The sequence below is a fragment of the Chlamydotis macqueenii genome, chromosome 4 (genome assembly GCF_036417535.1).
Source record: "Chlamydotis macqueenii isolate bChlMac1 chromosome 4, bChlMac1.mat, whole genome shotgun sequence".
Classification (NCBI taxonomy): Eukaryota; Metazoa; Chordata; class Aves; order Otidiformes; family Otididae; genus Chlamydotis; species Chlamydotis macqueenii.
This window is the reverse complement of record NC_141559.1, coordinates 37,026,772-37,050,844: the sequence shown is the minus strand read 5'-3', so window position 1 is coordinate 37,050,844 and position 24,073 is coordinate 37,026,772. Positions and strand designations below refer to the sequence as shown.

General features: G+C 38.7%; 1 protein-coding gene across 1 annotated transcript in view; it reads left to right on the top strand.

Moving 5' to 3' along the window:
- Positions 1–24,073, top strand: part of DCHS2 (dachsous cadherin-related 2) — a 69,337-nt gene that overhangs the window by 4,652 nt on the left and 40,612 nt on the right. Inside the window, exons 3-9 of the mRNA XM_086747665.1 lie at positions 10,284–10,520; positions 11,876–12,895; positions 14,326–14,513; positions 15,012–15,111; positions 20,951–21,108; positions 22,130–22,973; positions 23,663–23,902. Of these exons, the coding sequence (XP_086603791.1) occupies positions 10,284–10,520; positions 11,876–12,895; positions 14,326–14,513; positions 15,012–15,111; positions 20,951–21,108; positions 22,130–22,973; positions 23,663–23,902 (2,787 nt within the window). The remainder of the gene's footprint in view (positions 1–10,283; positions 10,521–11,875; positions 12,896–14,325; positions 14,514–15,011; positions 15,112–20,950; positions 21,109–22,129; positions 22,974–23,662; positions 23,903–24,073) is intronic.

Here is a 24,073-nt window from a genome sequence, read left to right as displayed (position 1 = left end):
AGCACTGGTGTAAACAACATCTTGGCTTTATTATGTTTCCTTTTGTAGATATCTGATCCATGCATGATCTATGAACAGCATTCATGAATTGATTAGAACAGAGCAAGTTCAAGAGCTCTTCTGGCTAAGAAACTGTTTGAGCTATGTTTTTTTATTTTCTTATTGTTACCTAACAAGCTGTCTGAAAAACAGTGTATTTATAGTTACGGCTGAGCAGGTAATTAAAAATGTAAGTCACAGGATACAATCACAAGTGTGGCAGAAAACTCATGCAGTCCATAACTTTAAGACTTTGGGACTAAGAATTGAATTTCTGAACTTTCATTATTTTCTTTCACTCAAGGGCATATGATTCGTTTTTCCATTATCGATACCCTTTTTGAGAGCTGCATAAAAAGCTGGTTATCTTACTATAGCCCTGGTTCAAGGAAGCTGTTTCAAACCAACAAAATTAATAATAGTCTTTGAAAATTATTTAGGGCCAGTGTGACTTCATTGTATCAGTCTTCAGGTAAATGGTCTGTTCATATTCTTAGAACAAGTGCCCTAGCTAGTCACCGTGTACAGAGAAAACTCTCATGAAGGCTAAGTAAAAGGCAGCAGCCATTGATTTATGTTTATTTGAAGGTGTTAGTATTAAACCTAGTATGAAAAGGATGTAGAGAAAGTAGTGTTCGCACAGCATACGTTACAGTAGTATAAGCATTTAACTTAGCTTCTCTGTTACTTTCGACTATGTAAGATACTTAGGCTTGTGTTTCTGTGAATCCTGCTTAAATCAGATGCCTAAACCAAAGGCTATGACCTTCCTCTTTTGTATTTTACTGAGAATATTTCTGTCTGTGGTGGGTGGACCCTGGCTGGATGCCAGGTGCCCACCAAAGCTGCTCTATCACTCCCCTCCTCAGCTGGAGAGGGGAGAGAAAATATAATGACAGGCTTGTGGGTCAAGATAAGGACAGGAAGAGATTACTCACCCATTACTGTCCTGGGCAAAACAGACTTGATGTTGGGAAAATTAATTTAATTTATTGCAAATCAAATCAGAGTATGGTAATGAGAAAGAAAATAAAAACTTAAAACACCTTCCCACTGCCCCTCCCTTCTTCTCAGGCTCAACTTCACTCCCAAATTCTCTGCCTTCTCCCCCTGAGCAGCACAGGGGGATGAGAATGGGGATTGGGGTCACTTCATCACACGTTGTCTCTGCTGCTCCTTCCTCCTTGGTGGGAGGACTCCTCACGCTCTTCCCCTGCTCCAGTGTGGGGTCCCTCCAACAGGAGACAGTCCTCCATGAACTGCTCCAACATGAGTCCCTCCAACGGGCTGCCATTCTTCATGAAGTGTTTCAGCATGAAGTCCTTTTCCACAGGGTACAGTCCCTCAGGAGCAGACTGCTCCAGCATGGGTCCCCTGCAGGGTCACAGCCTCCTTCAGCCACCCCCCAGCGTGGGGTCCTCCATGGGCTGCAGGTGGATCTCTGTGCCTCCATGGGCTGCAGGGGGCAGCCTGCCTCACCATGGGCTCCACCACCGGCTGCAGGGGAATCTCTGTTCTGGTGCCTGGAGCAGCTCCTCCCCTTCTTCTTCACCGACCTTGGTGTCTGGCCTCTCACATAATCTCACTCCTCCCCCTGGCTACAATTGCTTTTGCCCAGGGTTTTTTTCTCCTTGATTAACTATATTATCCCAGAGGTGCTATCGTCATCATTGATGGGCTCGGCCTTGGCCAGCAGCAGGTCCATCTTGGAGCTGGCTGACATTGGCCCTTCAGACACGGGGGAAGCTTCTAGCAATTTCTCACCTGTAGCCACCCCTGTAGCTCCCCTGCGACCAAAACCTTGCCACGCAAACCCAATACAGTGAGGAATCTGGAGATCTTTCCATTGACTTGAAGATACTTGGATCGACCTTTTGTCATAATATAATATGTTACTTATTTATGTCAAAAAATACATGTTAAGTACAACAGACAAGCCTTGTTACAAGAACTGGTCAGTAGTTTAACATTAAAATTCTTTTTTCAGCACGAAAGTACAGCTTCTGTAAAATGAGCATTCTTTTGAGGAAATTTTGACTTGCTAAGAAATGAATTAATTTCCTTTAAGCTGCATTCAGATTTATTTTTGACTGAATAGCATAGAGCATCATGCAACTGCAACTAAAATATCCTGTAAGAAATGTAGAGCAGTCTAGGAGCTTAGTCAGTTGAAGAAGAATGAAAGGAGGAATACAACTGAAGAACACTGAAATTTAAGAATATAAGAATTATGAACTTAATCAGCCAAAAGACAAATTTAAGTCCAGCATCTTGTATCTTTAACAGTGCCTGGTAATCAATGGAAAAAGAGGGGTTAAGCATAGAGCTTGTGCAGAACAGTCCCTCCATTGATACATTTTTCTTGTTTTGGCAGTGTGCAATTTAGTACTATACTACTTCCATGAGTGTACTATGGCAACATATGTAAATGTGATTTAATGTCAAACTGACTTAAAATAAACTTTTTGATTTGGTTCAGAGCACCAGAATAGATTCATTCCAGTTAAGGATGTTGACAAGTTTTGTTTCATTGAAGGAAATGGAAATGTTGTTGTTTAACAGTCACATCTTAAGGGATTTTGATTGCATGAAAAAGTTTTGCTTTATTTTTATTACAATACAGGTTGAAAACAGAAGTTGAAATGCCAAAATTTCTTTTTGGGGAAAAAAAAAGTCTTAACTTTGCTTAACTCCACATATTATACAATGTTTAATAAATAGCAGATTGTAATATACATCAAAGTAAAATGGCAATGCATCCTTTTTGAAGAAAACAAGGCCATTTTTATGATGATTAATGATGTTTTTGTATAGTATTGTAGGAAAAAATAGTTTATTTTTAAACTACTTTTGGCATTTTCATGCAGCATGTAGTACATTTGCTAAACATATGAAGAGATTCACATAAATAACATTCAAAATTAGGAATATTTTATTTTGGAACATTTTGAGGCCACTTTATTTTAAACTGCAGTTTCTTCAATTACGGTTTTCCTGATCTTTTATATGAAATTGATAGCATATTCAGAATCCTTCAAATCAGAGGAATATGTCTGAGACAGACATTGGTGTAACTCTCTAAGTGTTCACTGAATAGTTTGTGGACATTTAGCTTAACTGAGTGAGATTTCATCTAATGAGAAATCTAGCATAAAGAGTACAGGAAACAGCACATTCTCCTTGAAGCACACAAAATATGCTGTAGTAAGTGTGAGAGTGCAGATTTTGGCCCTGAAAGAAGACTGTGTAGCAGAATAGCATGAAAAAATATCCATCGTGTCAGCTTTTCATGTATATGGCTCTTCTTTCTGTTATGAATAAAATCTAATAGAATTGAACATCTACAAAGAAAAAAAAATTCCTACAAGCTATGTGCCAAAAACTCTGCCATGCAATAGTGGGATGACATGTGTACTTGACATCCATTGTGTGCGATACAATGCAAAGTATTTACAAAAATACTCCAGCCCACCCCCCTTTCTTGTAGTAAAGTCAACATCAGATCTCAGAAACAGAAGAACGCACCAGATGAGACAAAGTGCAGACTCCTGTGGCATTACACAGATGATGTGGGCTGATATCAAGAAAAATGAAGAAAAGAAAAATAATTATGCTCAAACCTCTCGTTTTGGAAGAGAGGAATAAAGTGAGATTTGTACAGTGCAGTTCAGACAATCAGCATGTTTCTCTGATAGAGGCGGGAAGGGTCTGAGGTAGAGATGTACATAACGTGCTTCATGTTCTTGGTTAACCTAAAGAAAAGAAGAAAGTGGCAGGTCACACACAGAGAACAGGTAACCTCGGCAAAATGCCTTCATGCTGTTGGACTGTTAAAATGAATGTAGTAGGGGAGTGTATGTAGTAGAAAATCAGTTTGTGAGGATTAAGATGAGCATCTGGAATGTTTCATAATGCTCTTAATATAAGAACAGCAAATATATCTTATTGGGCTTGTATTAGGCTCCATTCTGTATCTGTGCTGGAAGCTTGCATCTTTTGGTACAGTGCCTTTGATGGCAAAGAAATATCATCTCTGGTTACCATGGCAGTTGAGTTTTGTTATGAGGTTGTGCATTGAGCAGTTTTTGGATCTGCAGACTGGCAGCTTGATTGAAAAGGTCCTTGATTAAAAAGATGATTTTGGAAAATGTCAATAAGCTAAGCAAGCAAAGGTGACCTGGTGAGATGGTGTGGCAGTGCTGGAGCTGTGCAGATTGCTTGGGGGACCTTTGTCCTTGAAAGTACAGCAGTTCACCAGGCCAGAGTCCTGCCCACTTATTGGTGTATGCTTTGATTTTTGGTGTGGGGTTTTTAAAAACTTTTTTAAACCTAAAAACCTAAAACTTGGGTTTTTCTTTTATGTGGAAGCATTCTCTTTGTATGCAGTCAGGCAACAAACATACTCTGAGTTTGTTATGTCAGATTAAAGGAAAAAAAACAAGGCAGAACCAGAGGAAATTTCCCTGCAGCAGGAAATGATCTCTCTTCAGTTACATGTTGCTTTACTGACAAATCTAGTAGGAAAGAATTGTTTAATCATGTAATAGTACAATAAAGAGAAAACTACATCAAAGTGATACTTGTTTTTTTTTTTCTATATTAAATTTAGTTTCAGTGCCCTTTGATGAGTCATAACACCTTTCTACTAACATGAATGGAAGATGCTTTATAAATAAGTTTTCCTCTACAAAATAAACAACTGTCATGCTAACTTGATTTGTAGTAAACTTTGAACCATGCATTGATGGCATCGCTGACATATTAATATTACCTGTAATTTATGGGGTTTTTTATATATAACTAATTTAAAATTTTGGTGGTGTTCAAACAGCAATTAGGCCATGCACTTGATCCAACAAGCCGGTAGTGTAAATATAATGTGAATATACCACCTTATATTTTTTAAGTCTAGTCCTCTAGCTCACTTCTTCAAATTGCAGAATTGTTTAACCTTTTCGTAGTTAAATGCTAGATAGGAAGACTGAAAGAGGACAACTTTACATGTTCTTCTACCTGCCCCTGAGCATTAGGAGACATGTGACCTCCTAAACTAGTAAAATATAGTCTCTAGAGACACAAAAGTTTGCATCTCGAGTAGTCCATTGCAAGACTTTGTCTGAAAAGCACTGTGTAACAGAAAATTGAGCCTAGATGATACAAAATCATTTTAGTATCAGACTTGTTCAGTCTCTTGCTTGACATTAGAGGCTGATGCTCAGACGGATATTCTGCTTGTGAATAATGGAACTACCTTAATTAGAAATTTGGCTTTTTAAAGCCTTTTCCCATTAGCTGAAACTGCCTGTATTACAGCAGGTAGACTATAAATAACAATCTAATTACTCATTAATTCTTTCCTTTCCCCTGACAGTTATTAAACCAGCTCTTTGAACAGTGCGTTTGGTGGAGTGTTGTTATGGTTACCATCAAGAATGCAGCTTCACTAAAAAGAAGTGCATTTTAAATATAGGTAAATTGCTGAAACTGGAGCCTAAATGAGATATTAAGATTGGTGTATATGCAATGAGTCAGATAAACTTAAATAGAAACGTCAAGCAGAAACACTATTGTTCTTCCCTAGAATTATGCTGGTTTTAATATTAATGCAAAGTCTACACGTCCTAACTGCATCCACCCCTCGGAGGAACACCCTCTCTGTGCTTATCCTGAAAATTTTTCCAACACAAAAAGCTCATAAAAAGCAAAGCTGTATGTGTGTTTCTGCACTGAGAAGCTGATGTGCTAAGTTTGGCGAGACGTGCTCTGAGCAGATTAGTGGGTCAGCACTGATCTACGCAGTGTTAAACAGCAGGTCCAACGGCCAGCTTTGAAGGTGGATTGGGGTGATGAACTATACATATCTTTTTGCCATCTGCTTACTGTCTGAGCTGTGTGTCGGGTCATGCCAGCTGGCCCATCCTAGGACATTTACTGAAGAAATATTGCCATCATTTAAAGTTCTTAGGGTGTTCAGTTTCGTGGACTTGGGGACCACTATTGATAGTTGTTTTTATTCCTCTTTCAGTGTTCTAAAGTTGCTTTTTTATTCCATGAACAATGAGAAAATATTGGAAACTATTTAAATTACTACACATTTCTATGCGACCCAGACTTACTGAGTTAGTGCATCCTGATTTTTATTTCTGCCTCTGCAGTTCTTGACTAGTGAAAAATGTAAACCTACTAATAGCTATAAATGTAGGGCTAGTTTTTGCTTTACTTACATGAGGACTCTGTGGAAAAATAGAAGGATTTTCAAACTGGTCAGCTAGAGGTATGTGTGGAAATCCTATTGGTATAACCAGTGTTATTTCTGCCATACCAAAACTACTTTTGGTGAGTGAACCTACTTTGATGATGTATACTGTTGTAATGTTAGAACTGAACATAGAATCATGAAGATGATCAGAAATATATTTTAAAAGAATAATATGTGGGCTCCTGCCTGTAACTCTTGAGAAATAGCACCTAGCAGCTAACCCACCTGTGGAGCAGGGTGCATGTCCAGAAAAATAAGAACGGCAAAATCCCATGAGAAATTTTGTCGTTGCCAGAGGATGGCGAGTGCTGCAGAGTCCTGCCTTTTATTAATGCAGTTGCACGTTTTCGCCGAACATTGGCTTCATTTATATTTCATTGTTGGTAGGCACGAAGTGGAGAGCAAGAACTTCTTGGAAGTTAGTGCCTAGCACATACAGTGAGTGAGGAAGTATGAAGCAGGTCAGAGAGTTGACAGTCATGATTTTGCCCTTCTTTAGTACTAGCTCTCACTGTACATTGAATCCCCAAAAATGTTGTAACAGTTCATGCTAGGCAGTAAGCACAGATTGTTCTGCAGCAAAATATCTGTAACTAGCAATGTGGCTGTGCTTGAGCTAACCTGCGCTGGTGCAGAGCTGTTCCCAAACTGGAGCCCGTGGTGGCAGCTGCTGTCATACAACCAGCATTGCAGATGCTGTCTAAAAGGGGTATGCAAATCAAGATAGGCAGTCTCTAGGTAATGTTTTTGATTTATAAAGGCTGGAATCTGCAATCAGTTACAACCATGCAGATCTAATCAAGAAAATGAGATTGCCAAGGTGTAATGAGACTGAATGTTAATGCTTTGTCTGGTACTTAATTATATGATTGTTCACCTGTGAAGCAGAATTGATTCCAGTTCTCTTTCCTGCAGAATGAGAAATTACCAGGGGTAAAATCTTCAAGGCACTGCAGTAATGTAAACAATAAATTTAAAAAATGGGAAATAAATATTATTAAAGGCAGCAGATAAGACTGTCCATATATATATATAGAGCCAAGCTGTAAGAAAGAAGGTGGCACTTTTCATGCAGTGACTTCCTAGAGGTGAGCCACACTTGTGTGTATGTGGTCCCCTGCTAGAAGCTTTGGTCTCGGTAAAACATTCCTTGCAGAGGAGCCATGTCATTATTCCCTTTCCATCTTTAGCATTTCTAGAAACTGTTTTTCATAATGGAAGAATACATTCTGTACAACAGCAACCTAATTGTCTTTTAAGTTCTCTGAAGCCACAAACTGCAAGCTGCACATGACTGTGGTAATAACAGTAATAAGCCACTATCTTTTCTTAATTACAGAACAGGAAAGAAAGGAAAACTGTGACTCATCTTCAGCCTGTTATTTAGTGAGACATACCTGAGTTTCACACACCGAATGTGTGACTTACACAGCTAGTTCCTGTTGCGTGCTTCTTGCAGTCAGCCCTGTGTTTCTGCCTTTGCAATGTAGTACCAGGGGATCTCCTGCACCGTACTTCAGTAGATCAAATACACCTAGCCCACCTGCTCTGAGGTATGAAGGCAGCTGCTTTTGACCGAAGTGGTCATGACTGTCCATTTTAGTCACAGTCCTGTGTTTTTACCTAACCATATAGAAAGTAGGATCCCAGATGCTGCTTACTTCTACAGCTTCTTTCCTGTCATATGGTGCCATAACAGAGCCTAAAGTGGCATGTTCACCAACACACGGTAGAGCTGTCTCAAATGTCTGTGTAGATTATCTATCACCAGATGTAAAGCTAATGCCCAGTCCTACAAACGCTGAAAGAAACAGAATGTATATAATAAAAAGTCAAACTGGGTTATAAAATTTCTGACATACTATGGTTTTGAGGCTGGAAAGAACCATATGGAAGACATATACTTTTTACTTGGAATCTACCACTGTTCTTAGGGCGTCTCTGGTCCTACAAGAGAGGACTGAGTTGGCGAGATGTACTTTCCTATTCCCTTCCCTCTCTAGGACACAGCAAAAGAATGAAGAGAGAAAGTAAAATCTTTTATTCATTTTATTTTCTGTCTGCTTTCTGTAGCTGAACTGGCATGGACTGTGCTGTAGTCTGTCTAGGTCAGCAGAAAAGGAATTTTGATTCTGAAGTATGTCTGTTCCACCAGGTCTTCTGAGTTTTTGGAATGGAGCACTGTCTGTTCCACCCTTTGCTAAGGGATGTTCTGAAGTCCTTAGTTATTGCTTTGAGAGTAAAGCTTTCAACATTATGCTTTTCTGCAGAAGTTTTCCCACTCTTCACATACATCTTTAAGTATCCAAATTGGGAATGAGGTATTTTTGGCCTTTTCAGTAGAAAAATACCCAGCTGGTCAAGTTAGTAAAATACAATCCATTTGATGATTTCATTTAATTTGACAGCGACACTGTTTAAAATCCATGTTTATATGTTTAACTTCTGGGGCAAAAAAAAGGCTAAACCCCATTTTCCTTCAAGCTACAGTTGCTCAGATTACCTCAGGAAATGCCAAAAGTTTATGTCCTTGGAAGACTAGTTTGTTGAGCTGTCTAACTAATCATAAAACCCAATCATCAGAAGACAGAAAAGAATAGAAAGGCAAAAATATGGTTGATTCCTGGAAGTGCATCAGTTATTGGCGTAGGAGCTGGATCAACAATAAATTCTGAATCTGTCTGTATCTTTTGAGTTTTTACTGTGGTTTGTCACACTGGAATAAGTGTGTGTCCTTTGTTGTTAGTGGAAAGTATTCTTCCTTGATGCTGCAGACCTTTTCAATGCATTTTAAGCATGTCAAGACACAGTTTGTTATTGTAATGTCCTGGCAGTATAATTGGAAAGTATACCACATGGACATTTGAATATTTATAAGAATTTTATGTATTTTCCGTTATTTTGCTTAAAAATGTATCATAGCAAGTTAGTGTTGTGGCTTCATGCTAAATTTTGAGAAAATGTATTGTAGTTGAATCATGCACTGATTCTCCTAAGACACTTTGAGTTAAATCTGATTTTTACACTGTCTGACAAATAGGACCACTAAATGTCTGACTTGAATGCCAAACATAGTCCCTACTATTTAGTGACACTATTTATTCTATAACAAACAAACTGTTTGTTATGATCTTCTATGTTACTCCATGATTTAATGTGCTCCCCTAAATTTTTAAGTATTTATGTTCACTTTATATAGACCAGACATTTTGGAGTGCTCTGAGGGCTAATGATTTATTTGTGGGTTTATATCTTCATTTATAAATCCTTCATTTGCTTGCAAAGCCTTGATTTGCTAGACAATGAATAACTGTCTCTCACAGAACAATTAACAAGTATCAGCTTTGGATAATTGTTGTAGACCATTATGAACATCCCATAGAGAGCTATGATTTGGATGTAATTCTCACTGCTGAGATTGAAGTCTTCACTTAAACAAAGCTTTCTTTGAAGTTCATACAAGCTTTTATTGTAGCAGAAGTCGAGACAGGATTCCTGCCATGTTTGTTCTTTCTATCCATCCTACCGTCTTAGGGAATAATAGTTAGATATGGGTGTCTGTAGTAATATCCTGGGTAGTTGAAAATTGGGCATATTTATCTGATGTTACTAAAGACTTATTTTAGCAGTCAGAAGAGAATGTATTTGGAGACGGCTAGTCTCATTCATCTCAGCTAAAGGATGAAAATGTGTTTGTCTTGAGGAAAGCATATCCAAAGTGCTGTATTTCTGGACAGAGCATTGCATTTTCTTTTCAAATGATTACTTATTTCACTTAGTTTATATAAAATGTAATTGTTAGCAGCTTGCAAATTCAACAGACCTTAGAATTTACTATTAAAGGGTATTTTCCCAGAAACTTGTGATCAGATGATTGCTTCCTAGATACTTTCCACAGAGCCCATTGCTTATAAGATTTGTATTTTGGGACTTCAACCCTGTTTGGGTGGATGTTTTATTTGGGAACTTTTCTGTATACTTTCAGGAATTGTTTACCTAATCTCAGCTCTTGGCCACTTGGTGCATTCTGCACTCATTCTGACTGTTTCTGCACGGGATGGAGGTGGCCTTCCCTCTGCCACCAATGCAGCCATCACAGTAAACATCCTTCAGACTGCTTTGGCCCCTGCCATATTTGAGAGATCCCGGTATACTTTTTCCGTTCCCGAAGATGCACCTGAAGAGAGCTTGATCGGGACTGTAAAGGCCAGAGAACCTCCAAGTAAGTTGCATGCTCAGTCAGACATTACATTGCCTTTTTGTTGTGACCATTAACTGGAAATATCTGCAGATAATTTTTTTTAAACTTTCATATTATTCATTCAATCTTTCAAGCATTGAATAGTATTTACTGTTGGAATTTACCGCAACTGGTGTAATCACTGCTGTATCAGGAAGCTCTTTAGAACAGATGGAGATTTGTGGTCCACGGGGAATGGCAACTGCCTCCATTTTCTTGCTTCTGTTTACTAATTTGCTTTGCAATATAGTTAAAAATACCTTAAGTAGTTTCCTAATATGAGTTTTTCATGCACGTGGGGGCTGTATGTTCCAGATAGATTTCTGTAACTGCAAATGGGGAGATGGGAGGTATGCTGTGAAAGTGTAAGGAAGGGTCTGTGTGACAGTGTGGCTTGTGTAAAAGCATTAGCCGTGAAAGACAAATCTTAGAGCAACATTCATGAGCAGAGAGTATTCAGAAGTTTCAGAGAATCTGCATGAAGTGCTGCTGCTGCAAAAATCCCCTACATTTTCCCAAATTAAGTGGTGAAGTCCAGATGAATGTTTGAAAATTTATTTAATCCATTTGGTTTCTTTATGTTTTTTAGAGGGAAATGGGTTAGCTCCTGCCAGGACCCAGTCATAAATACCCTGTCCTGAGAGCCGTATTTATTTGGTTCTTACACAGAACAATGGGAGCCATGAGTCCACATACCAGCTTGATGATGGATCTGTGTGTGTAAGGTGGTAGAGGCAGAGGTTTTATGGGTTTGGTTAGTCAGATCCTCCCATTTTCTTTTGCTTGGAAGGACAGCACATTGACCACTGTCCTCAGGGTGAGGACGAGGCTTGGTAATAAGCCTGAACTTTTAGATGGCTTTTGCTTTAGGTAGCGTCTGAGTTATAGCAATAGTCATCCATGAACAGTAAATTCATTAAAATGCAGGGGTTTTTTTCAGAGAACTGCCACCTGTTTCATTCCTTGCTATAGTGAATGCCTGTATGTAGTGAAATTACTCCCTCAAGACACTTACAGGGATGTTTATCTATATTTTAGATCAGGGAAAAACAAGAGGCTATTATACTGTTTTCTCTATACAGTGAGATAAAAATCAAATGATGCACAAGTGGACAAACTGGATACAGTCAGATTAAGCCTGTGCAGTATTTATTTTACTGAAGGGCTCCAGGGATAGGAACGAGGAAGCATAAAAAGCCCAAGAAAGTCAAACTCTGTGTAGCTTTTATTTGTTCTGCTGAATTTAACAGGATGCATTCTTCACAGATGTTCTTACCACAATTCATGTTATCCTTTTCATATTTTTTTACATTTTTTGTTGTTATTTCAATTTCTAGATTCTTTAGAAGTGGTTTCTTACCGAATTTCCTCTGGTAATCCACATGGAAGATTCTCTATTGATCCCCAGTTTGGTATCATCCGCACCAACAAGCAGCTTGACCATGAAACTCAGTCTGTTGTGGTACTCACCATTCAGTCACAGTTGGGTAACTCCCCTGTCTACAGTAGCACCCAGGTCAACATATCTGTGATAGATGTTAATGACAATCCTCCGGTGTTTCTTACCAAATCTGATAAGGTAACTATTTCACATACCCAGCCTCCTGGCACTGCTGTCTACATTGCTCATGCAGAAGACAAAGACAGTGGCTTAAATGGGGCAATTAAATATAGTATTGCAAGCAAGCAGTCAAATGCATTTAGCATTGATCCAAGCCTTGGAGTGGTAAACCTCACGAGGACAGTGTTTGCAGATAAGCAGCAGGAGTATACTCTACACATAGCAGCTGAAGACTGTGGAAGTCCTCCTCTGACTTCTTTGCTGATGTTGACAGTGGTAATCGAAGAGCAGAAGATGGGCCCCACTTTGGTTTTTCAAAACTTGGTGTATCAGGTAGAAATCAGTGAAGCTACCTCTCCAGGTGCCCAGATCCTTCAGGTTCAAGCTTACTCACTTGATCCACACAGTGTTACCTCCAAGCTGACATATTCTTTAGAGCCTAGCACAGATTCTGTTGCATTTATAATCAGCTCTGATACTGGCTGGATTTATCTTCGGAAACGTTTGAACTATGAATGTGCACAGATACTAAGTTTTAGAGCGCTGGTCAGCACCTCCGAGGATGAAAACCTCAGGCAAAATGCAAGTACATCCGTAATAGTTAATGTCCTGGATGAAAATGATAATTCTCCCATGTTTATGCGTGAGAGCTACTTCTTTGAAATGGAGGAAAATCCTATACCCAGGGGTGTGGTTGGCACCATTACAGCTGTTGACAAAGACTCAGGAAGAAATGGACAACTTTCCTATTTCCTCTTGTCTGATGGAAAGTATTTCAAGATTAATTCCAACACAGGTAGCATTTTATGATTTGTAATCTGCCTAATATTGCTTTTGGAAGGCAGCCTTCCCTAAGGGAATAGAAGTAAAGTGTAAAGCTTTCAGGAACTCCTGTGAATCTCTTGGGTTGATATGTGAATATTCTAATTCAGAGCTTCACAATTTGAGGAATTAAATAAATCTAATATATGGTAATGAAGAATGAACTAACCCTTAGGATTTGATTTTTTCATTATTTTCTTCTGGTCACTTGGTCATAGGTTTCAGTGCTTGACTGTAACAAATTAAAAGAAAATGTTTTAAGTTGTAGCTTCAGTAGATCATATGAGCAACTTAATTGCCTGGGGTCAAGTACAGTTTAAAAGTACAGATCAGCCATAAATAACTGTAAAGGTAACTATGACACTTGACAGTTACAGTGATTTAAAATATTTGTGAAAACTTCTGTAAGTTACGTCAAAACTTACTTCATGTTGTACATGGCACCACAGAAATTGCATTGATTGAGAGAATTTTTTCATGGCACAGGGTGTACTCTGCAGTGAATCCCAAATGCCTGGAGCAATAGATACTGTATCCACACAGTGTAACACGGTGGGACACAGTATGGATCATCCAGAGGAAGGAGATCCTGTAAGGAACACAGGCACTGTAAATTATCTGCTTTAGCACAATAATAGGCAGTGAGCAAAGATCTGCTGTTTAAAATTTCTGTTCCCAGATGTCCTGTCCTCATGGGGAGTGAATAGACTCACCCAGAATTTCCATGTATGAATCTTGAAATAAAACTCTCCTTTCAAAGCAGATTTCTGTTGAGTATATTTATGGAAGTTTGAAGGCAAACAGAGTGCTAGTTGTTGTTAATTGATAAGATCTTAAAATAATATGTGGTTATCTGTGTGAAGGACTTTGGTCAACCACAAATCTGCAGCTATATTGAGTATGATTGAGCAGATGGAGAGAAAACTGGGTCAGATTTACTCACCGGGTTTACCAGAATCTTACAGGAGACAAGGCTTCCTGGTTAACGTACAGACGTTATGTTGAGAATTTCCTAACCCAGGGGCATAATGAAGGCCATTTGTCAGCAGTTAAAACCCTGTGCTCATATATTATCTGTCCTGAAGTGTGGTGAAGAAAAGGCTAGATGGATTTCTTTGGAAGGTCAGCATGTTGGTTCATACTGTTTTATACCTTTGCTCCTGGGCATCCACTGTAAAGGATACAATGTGGTTCTAAAGTGCAAGTGTGAACTGTAATTGACAGACTGTTTCAATGAAGTGGAGCTTGGAATGCTGAAGTTTTTAATATCAGCAGTAAGGTGTACCAGAAGACACGTATGATTATTTCACGTCAAATTAAATGAATAATTGCATGTAGTAAGATGAGTGCTAGCATATAGTAAATGTCTAACTCCCTTTCTCCTTCATTTTCCGTGTCCATCAGGTGAAATCATAAACTGGGTTGCACTAGATCGTGAAAAACAAACTCACCACCAGCTGACGGTGCTAGTGACCGACCATGGGTCCCCACAGCTTAACGCCACGACAGCCGTGTACATCATGGTGAGAGACCTCAACGACAATGAGCCCCATTTCCCCTGGGTGGCGCCTGGGCAGGAGCTGCACCTCACGGTAGGTGCTGCAGGTGGGATACATGGACTTGCTCCCGGCTCTGCCCTGCAGCAGGAGCCCAGATGTCCTGTGCTGTGAAAGGGGGACAGCGTGGCACCGACACAGAAACCTAACCCATTCTCAATTGAGATTCAAATATATTGGGCAGTTTCAAAATTTATCAAGTTATTACACTTCTGTGCTTTGCGTACTGTTAGGTGTAAAGGATATACATGTATAATTTTATTATGTATGCAGTAGAATCTCTCTTAATTTCTGACCTGTGAATCTACTGTACTAAAGACTTTTGAATTAGCAATATATGCAGACCATAACAGAGAATTGCTAGAGCTGTATTATTTAACCATTTCCTGAAATGCTCTTTTCATTGACTGTAAGTATTACTGAAATGGAAAATAGAGCAATAATTAAACTTTTCTGTTATGGGAAGGTATTTATTTTAAGGCTCGCTGTTATCCATGTATATTTGCAAATTATTTATAAACTGCTTGATGACAGGTTTTGGAAGGGCAACCATCAGGGACACTTATTACCACTGTCTTTGCAAAAGACTTTGATTCTGGAAACAACGGTGTTGTACTGTATTCACTAGAATCAGGTAAGAATTTAAAATGTTAGTCATATGAAAAGATAGATTAAAATAGCTAGAGTTTTAGAGATGCAGTGTATACATACAGAATTTTATGTCTATTTTGTGTTTGTTAGAATAAAGGTGCATGTGTAAATAGGAATCAGGACCATTATATGTCTTTTGAAGTAACTTAGGCCAAAGCAGCTACCTTTTCTCCCTTCCCCCTCTGCCCCGTCTTCCCAGGCGTTTGGTCACTTGTGTGGGCGACAAGAGAGCATTCTAACAACACTCAGAAAAGATTAGAACTGTGATCTTGTACTGTTCAGTTTAGTGTTTCAGTCAGTTGTTTAACATCTTCAAGGAAAGATGATTTCTCTGTTCCCATGACCAATTGAAAATTTTCCTACTTCAAGAACATCTCATGACAGTCTCAGACAGGGATCAGAAGGATCAGCAGATAATCTGGACAAACAATGAGGCTTGTAGTTTTTAGTTCATGTTTCACCCTTTGTTTAGCACTGTGTTAGCCTGACATAACGTGGCAGCTTAAAAACACTTCTCCTCTTCAGCTTTCCCCGTAATTCCTACATGTAGTAGTTCACTTCTGGGGTATGCTATAGGATCCAGTTTTATTTGCAGTGAAGTAACAGGGCATTAGAACATGAGTGAGGCTGGGGTGTTAGTACTGGTAAGAGATGTAGATGTGATCTCTGTTTTTGCCACATACCACTTGCTACACTTCTATGCAAGAGAGAAATTCAGTGAGGAAAACATGCCTGCTTTGCGTCCCTATTGGTTTAAAACAGCAAGAAATGCCAAGAACAGAACTACTTATTTTATTTTGTTACCTGCTCTATTCTACCAGCTTAATGTAATCAATACCTTTTAAGCTTGGTATTTGTAGTTTATGGTAATTTACACATAAACTAGACTGTTTTCGTCAGAGCAAGAAGACATTTCCAGTATTTCCATCCACTCAGTGCATTTCCTCAGGTGTTCTTTTCTGTGTAGTCAGATCTCAAATGTGGCCTGGGTTGGTTTAAACTCATTACAATTATTTGTCACTGCAGAGTAAAGAACAAAATACTGCAAAACTACATTACTCCTCACTCTTAAAGAGCAAGAGAATCTGTAGCCTCTTCTTGCCAAGGCTAAAATTACCAAAAGATTTCTGTGGATTATGTTATACTGTGTCTTTATGTACCCTTTTGACTTCTGTGGAGTAATGGAAGGACTTTAAGATCCAAATCCACAAGGGCCAGAGGACTAACTCTGCTGTCTTCCACCAAGAGATGCTTAAAAAAAAAAAGAGACATTTAACAACTCTATTGAAAATTTTGCTGTTGAAATATATGTAGATAATAAAAGACTGTCAGGTCAGTTTATGACCATACTTTTATTACCTTAATTTGGATACAAGTCACTGCCTTTTCCAAGGGAATTGAAGAGAATCGTAGACTTCTGCATTGTGCATAATAATATTTTTCATGAAATGATCCCCCTTAAGATAAAGGGAATGAGTAGTACCCAGCCCTTTGTTTGAAGGGTGATGGCCAAGCAGCATGAGAAGTGTTCTTCAGGGATCTCTGCCTCTGTATATCTAACTGTATCCCCTTCCTTCACACAGCACTTTGGATTTTTTTACTGGCTTCACTGTAGAGCCCAAGGGGGGAGTAAGAAAGAGTTCAAATTGTAAAAAATGACTAGCAACACAGAATATGACGGGTCTTGCAAATGCTGTCTGTCTCTAGAAAGAACAAAAGGGTAAAAACAGCAGCAAAAAAAAAAAAAAAACAACACTAGAAGAACCCTCCCAGCCTTGGAACTAGATATTTTCCTGATAAACAAATTCAGAAACAACTGAGCTTCTCTGATACTAATTTTTGTTGTTGTTGTTAGTTGGCTCACAGCCTTTAACATCTGGTCTTCTGTTTCATGGTGAAGTTCTTGCCTGGTTTGTATTTAAAATAGTATTTTCTAGTTCTGGGACATTGTTCAGTACTAAAATATGGAGAAGAAATATGATCTGATATGCAACCATATTTGTTAAACACAAAGACATCAGGTTAATTGGAGGACTGCTTGCAGACCAGTGCTCTTTTTCAACAATTGAGGGACTACTGCAAGATTAAGAGCTATGAATGTCAGTGTCAGCTGTTCAGCTTGTAAAAGTCACTGGGTAATTTTTACTGTTTTTGAGGCCTTAAAGAAATGCCAAGATAGCAGCAATAGATTAAGTTATGCAGGAGGGCTAATGACAAATGCCAACAAATTACGTAAGGAAAAATCTGTAAAAGAACTATGACGTTTACACAACAGATGCATTTTAGCCTTCAGAGGACAAGTGTTTTCTTCAAAATGCCCCTCTCTCTTCCCTGGAAATCAAAACAAATCATCCTTAAACATCCATGTGTATAGAAATGCATGATCATATGACCATACCTCCACTTTTGTGTTAATCACTGAAAGCATAACCTAATTCATAGAGCGGTGAAGCCCAGCTGTGTACTATCCCTTAGTGACACTGGCAATTGCAAAGTGATTTGCCTGGCCTTCTTTATGACTGTCAAAAGGTTATAGTATAGCATTTATAACAAAAATTAGTCTGTATTTATAGTGCATCATAAACTATTGCTTTTTGTGTTAAGACTAGCACTGGCAAAGTGGAGGCTTTTACAGTTATATTTGGACCAATTCTGCAGGTACATTAGCACTTGACCACCAGAGTGCTAGGAGAAGCCTAGTTTACACTACTAACGTGCACAAATTGGCAAATGTTGTACATATGTCTGTGGACAAGTACTTGTTCTCCAGGGTGATTTGCAAGCAGGATGCTGGGAGCATTCCTAGACTTGCAGAGGGCTGTGTTTCTGCAGCAGTCCCACGATATTGAAGCTCTTGGAGAACCATGGCACTGCCTTCCTCTGTTCTGTTTAGAGAAACAGCTTTCCTTCTATCTCAAAGGGGAATGAGATGGCCAAGACACTAAGTATTTTAAAACCTAGGAAAGATTAATTCTTCAGGAAATTAGGTAAAAATATGTAGCTAACTATCACTGCATACAGAGGTTTCTTTGTACAAAAAGGGACATCTTTAGGGTGTCTGATATAAGCAGCAGTTGCCTAATACAGGCAACTTACGGAGATGAAAGCTGAGCAAAGGTGTGCAGGGAGCACGAGCTTTTAGAGCAATGACTGACATGCTCTTTGAGTGTAAAATTCAAAACTGGATTTTCCCTTATGCCTCACTTTGAAGTTCAAAAGAATGCAGAGGAGGATTTGGAGTGTTTTTAGAAAGTGAGCAAGCTATCATTCACATGTATTTGCCCTCAGTAATCTTGGGCAAAAGTATGCAAAAGTGATCTATTTCTTCTCTATTAAATCAGTTGAAAAGCAAGATCTGTCTTCAGGTAGACTTTTGAAATTCAGAAATGGAAGAAATTACTTTAGTTACAAAATATAGTATGAAAGTTTGATTAGTCTGCCTGTAGATGAAGGAAAATTCATTTCATAAGGGGCTCTTTCCTTGAAGTTTTTTTTTCTGATTTGGAATCAAGTGGCTACACTTTGAAATTTTCCATGAATAAATTTTTTTTTAAAGACTGATAAAAATACCAGAAAAATAGAAATAAGATGTTTCACTTTTGACTCTCTTTATAATGCAGTACCAGATAAAAAGATGAAAATGAGAAACACTTTCAAAGTGGAAGTCCCAAGAGGTTCTGGTTTTATACAATATCTCCTCCCAACATTATGAAACTTTTCCGTTACTTCTGTTACCACCAGAATATATGCAAAACTGACCATTTCATGCAATATTTGGATTTGAGTGGAATCATGGTCTCTAGTGAATAATGCTATTGATAATTTACTTTCTGACCAGCTCTCTTTTATTTTATTCAAAAATGTAGATTCTGATCATTCCTTTCTCCTACTAAAGAAGCTTCAACCCTTCAGAAGCTCTGTGGACTGACACCTAATTCAATTGAGCTTAGCCATCTATATTCTGCTACTTGAAACAGAAAAACAAGTGTTGTTCTTTATGCTAAGAAATACTGACTGTCCTCATCACTGCTGAAGTATGAGTGAATTCTCATAGCCTTCAGCTCAGATTGCAATTATGTACTTGCACTGCTTTTGTTCTCAGATTTTATTTTTGTTTTTAACTATTTTCTATTTTTGCTCCATTTTGTTAGAAAAATGAAGAGAATAGTTTTTGTGCACTTCTGTTTACCGTCTTCTTTTTCTCATTAGTTCTCCCTATCAGTTATTTTAAATGTCAGTTTTAGAAAAAGTTTAAAATATATGCATGCAATTCACATTGTGTTCTGTTTTTCATATCTCCTCTGCCTTTTGCTTAGCTGGGATTTTGTGTCATGAAATATTATATGGGACAAAATAGCGTAGCTGTGAATGTAGACATACGGTTGGGACCTAAACCAGGAAAGTAACCAAAAGCTATTTATTAAAACAGTAATATAATGGCATTAGTATTTTGAAACTATCATGAAAAAATGCAGAATGCAGGGCTGTCTCATTCAATATAATTATCTCTACATATTGTTTCCTTTCACTGGCAATTTCCTCATTATGTTCCAGACTGCAAGAGTCAACCCAGAAGGGGACCCTTGGAGCATTAAAAACCTATAGTCAGTCAGAAAGAGCAGAAAAGTACTGGAAAAAACTCTTATTTGTTGATTGTGAAACCTCTGTTTTCTAACTAGCTTGCTCAATGTTTGTTCAAATTCTACAGGTGCAAATATTTTTACAGTTGCAGGTAAGGTGATTAGGTATGAAAAAGAGCATCTATATGTGCAGCTAACTAATTTGCATGTGCAGGTTCAGAGAACATAAACATCTTCATGCTCACTTAGGTGCCTATGGAAATATAGTTCTTTATGGTTGTTTTGTGTACTACATCTGCATTGAATTTATTTTTACCACAGTTGCTTATTAGAATAGCAGCTGTTATTCTGCATGACTTTATTTAACCCATTAACACACCTTATTAAAAACTCACATAGCATAAAAACTCACTCGACTATTTTAAGAGACAAGTAGTTATGACAAATTTGATTTTTTTGGTTTTGGTAATGTTTACCAAGTAGTAGGTACTTTCCCATTTTACTAAAAATCAGAAAGTAGTTTATATTGCATTCCTTGAAAATGGAGAAGTCACAAACAGCTATTTATTCTTCTATGGCAGAATTTTTTTTGCAACTCTAGAATAAATAATAGTCTGATGCAGTAGTAGTAATTTTAACTAGATCTAGTTGTCCTTTGATGAAGGATGAAAGCATAATTTCCAATATTCACATATTGCTTTGCAACAACTTACTGTAAGATTTTAGCTACCCCCAGTTAGCTCGCAGTTCAGAACACGTGCAGGACTGACTGTAGCACTGCAGTTACAGTGCCTTAGGGGTAGATTGGTCTCTTTGCTGACCCATAGACTACAAGGAACATGAGCCAGCTGTTTACCCAGCATCACTTGACCCTTCATGCCAGTTCAGAGACTAAGACTTAATTATTTCTCTGGCCCTGCCTGTCAGTTTCTGTTGGAGATAGGAGTATCAATCCCAGCAATGTCACATCATTGGTATGAATAACGTCAGTACAAAAGTGAGCAGTACTCTGTAGAGTTTCTCTCTGTGGCTTTCTAAATCCAGAGTGAGCGAGTTATTATAACTATGTACTCAGTGAAGGGAGAAGGGATGAACCAAGTAAGTCAGTGAGATCCAAATGAGTGCAGCAGGTTACCTTTCCTCTGGGTCTTACTCTTTCTTGCTCATTAATTACTACATTCAGTACTACAGAGGCAAGCTGAAGAGATCTGCAATAACTGATACTATTTTTTTTCCCCGTAGAAGAGGATATAGGATACTTCCAGATTGATGCTGTCACTGGAGAGTTAAGAACAGCCCAGTCTCTGTCACATGCTGAGAGATCAGACTACAGAATGATGGTCATAGCCAGGGACCAGGGGGTGCCTTCACTGGAAGCACATGCTGCTGTTTACATCCAGGTACTTGTTCATGTTGTAGGGATAGAAAAACTATGCTAGATACTTAGTTTCTTTGAAAAAACAACTTTGGAGAAGCTAGGGAAATAAGCTGAAGAAAGGAAGAAGTTCAAAATTATAAGCACCTTGTCTCAAGATAATTTTCTTTAGTCATTTGTCTGTTGAGGGGGGAAATCAGAGCACAAACTCATTTTGATTTGTTAAGAGTACACAGCAGCATTCTGGTTTGTCTTGCAACTAGATGATATTTGCACTTTACTAGGAGGTCATTATGAACACTGGAAGAGAGAAGGAAAACACGCAGGTAGGCAGAATTAGAAATAAATATCAGGAGGGACTCTCTGGGGCAGAGAGAAGCCGAAATATCTCTTAGTTTTTTTTTTTTCTCCACTGTGTTGCTCTCTTTCTAAATTCTGTCTCTGTAACCCAGTATAAGGATAGCTCTTTCCTCTGTACTGGTTTGTGCGGGGCTGCTCTGCATGGCAGTGTGAAATTCAGCATGTGCTCTTTCTACAGCCAGCCACCTGCTGTTCATTGAACTGCAGTGGGGCTGCTTTGTCAAGGCTGCCTGTGCGCTCCTTTATCAGTGGCTGAATGTCACTGAGACCGCTAGTGACAGCTACCTGTTTGCATTTGGCAAACTGCATAACGTATCATGCTTTCTTTGTCCCATCTGTCCCTGTGATACTTTCCTATGTAGAAAGACAGTTGACGTGCTTCAGAGTAGGGGCAGAGAAAGCAGAGTTCAAGTCTGTCTTTGGATGCCTGTGATTCAAAGGGTGAGAGACAATCTTGTCCCTTTTTTTAATATGAGAATGAAAGACAGAGTTATGGAATGACTGACCAAGGACTATTTGAACGCGTATCCAGTATGTTGACTTTGTTTTCTGGCTTTGAGGCATACTTGGGATAAATATAGTCACAAATAATAAATAATAAAACTCTCAAATATGGAAAATAATCTTCATTACAATGTTCATAATAACAATGGGAAAATATTGCAGTCTCTGTGCTTTTGTTGCAGGTAATCCCATGTCTCAATGGGAGATCTGGCGTATCTCAAGATTTCAAGCACTTCGTCGTACCTGAAAATTTTAAACCCGCACAAGTGTTGAATTCTCTGAAGTGGTCTGATAATCATCTAACAAATAACAGAAAACTGCATTTCAGTATTGCTAAAGATGATGATGATGATGTTCACTTTGAAATAGATAGCTTGACAGGAGACCTTTATCTTTCCAAGGAACTTGACTATGAAACAGCTTCACACTTCCTTTTGCAAGTTATTGTAAAGGATTATAATAATAATCCTTCACAGAACAACACTGTCTTCCTAAGTATTGATGTAGAAGATCAGAATGACCATTCTCCATATTTTCAAGATAACTTTGTAGTGATTGGCATAGAGGAAAATGTACCTGTTGGTACTCTGGTTTACACATTCAATGCAAAAGATGGAGACGGCAGTTTTCTGAACAGCAAAATACAGTATTCTCTGGAAATTAGTAATGTGGGTGAAAATCCATTTCATATTCACCCTTCATATGGCACCTTGACCACAGCGTTTCCACTAGACAGGGAGATTACTCGCTTTGTGATCCTTACAGTGTCTGCAACAGACCAGGCAATAAATCTGACTGATCGTAGACTTGATTCCTTGGCTGTGAAAATTGTTATTTTAGATATTAATGACAACAGTCCCAGTTTTACGTCTTCACCTCTTTCCTATGTCATGGAGGATGTGGAGGTGGGCTTCCTTGTGCACCACATAATTGCAAAGGATCCTGATGAGGGAAGAAATGGACAAGTTACATATCACCTTCTTTCAGGCAATGAAAACAAAGCATTTGTATTGGATAAAATCACAGGTACAGTAACTTCTGTTCTCTCTGGAGTTTCTTGTACTGTGCTTCTCACAGTAATGTTTGGGAGTACATACAATTAAATACTGAGATACTACATTACTATGATACTCACCCAGCTGAGTTATCGTCCTCAGGGGTGATTTCCTCAGGCACAGCACCACACGAGCATGGCAATGCTACATGCAGTAGGCAAGCTTGGCGAGACTCGGCTCAAAAATTTCTGCATGGCACTATTACTGTGTTGTGTAAATGTACTGCAGTGCCCTCCAATAGTGCATTAAGGAATGTGGGAAGCAAGTGTGTGCAGTGAAATACTTCATTCTGATTTTTACACGATGCATACTTAAACACACATATGTTGCTCTATGTACATGTGAGGTAAGACAAAGTCAAGATCAAAGGAACGTACATTACACTGGATGTAACATGTTCAGTGGAGCCTTAAAATGCTGATGATCTTCACTTGAATATTCCATGAATCTCAATTTCCCCTGATGTCAAAAATGAGTATTTTTGGGCCAATTAGCACTCTGAAGGGAATCAAAGGTAATAACTGACTCCAGACTTTGGAAGCCTTGCAGCGATGGCACGGTTGTACTCTGTGATGCGACATTTATGGTATGAGTGCTGGAAGAAACAGGATTCTAACCTGGACCAGAATACCTTTTTAATACCTTCTTCCTTTGTAATAGGGCTCTTAACTACAGCTCAGCTTCTGGACCGTGAGATTGAGGAGCGCTACAGTTTGACAGTGATGGCTCTTGATGATGGCAGCCCAGCTCTCTCCTCCACGCAGGTTCTAACCATTGTTGTTCTTGATGTGAATGATGAGAGACCAATATTTCTGAAGCAACTTTATGAGACTACAGTTCGTGAAAATCAAGATCCAGGGGAGTTTGTCATAAAGGTGGAAGCTGTAGACAGAGATGCAGGTAATCTCTGTCTTTTTGCTATTAATTTATTTGTGGACCTTAGTAGACTGATCAAATCTTGTTGCCTGCTATGCTTGCGTGTACAACTGTTGTGCTTTTCCCAAGGTAATGTAATGAGTCTTGCATTTCAGAACATGGCTGTTGGTTCAGACTCTCAACCTTTATTCAGGC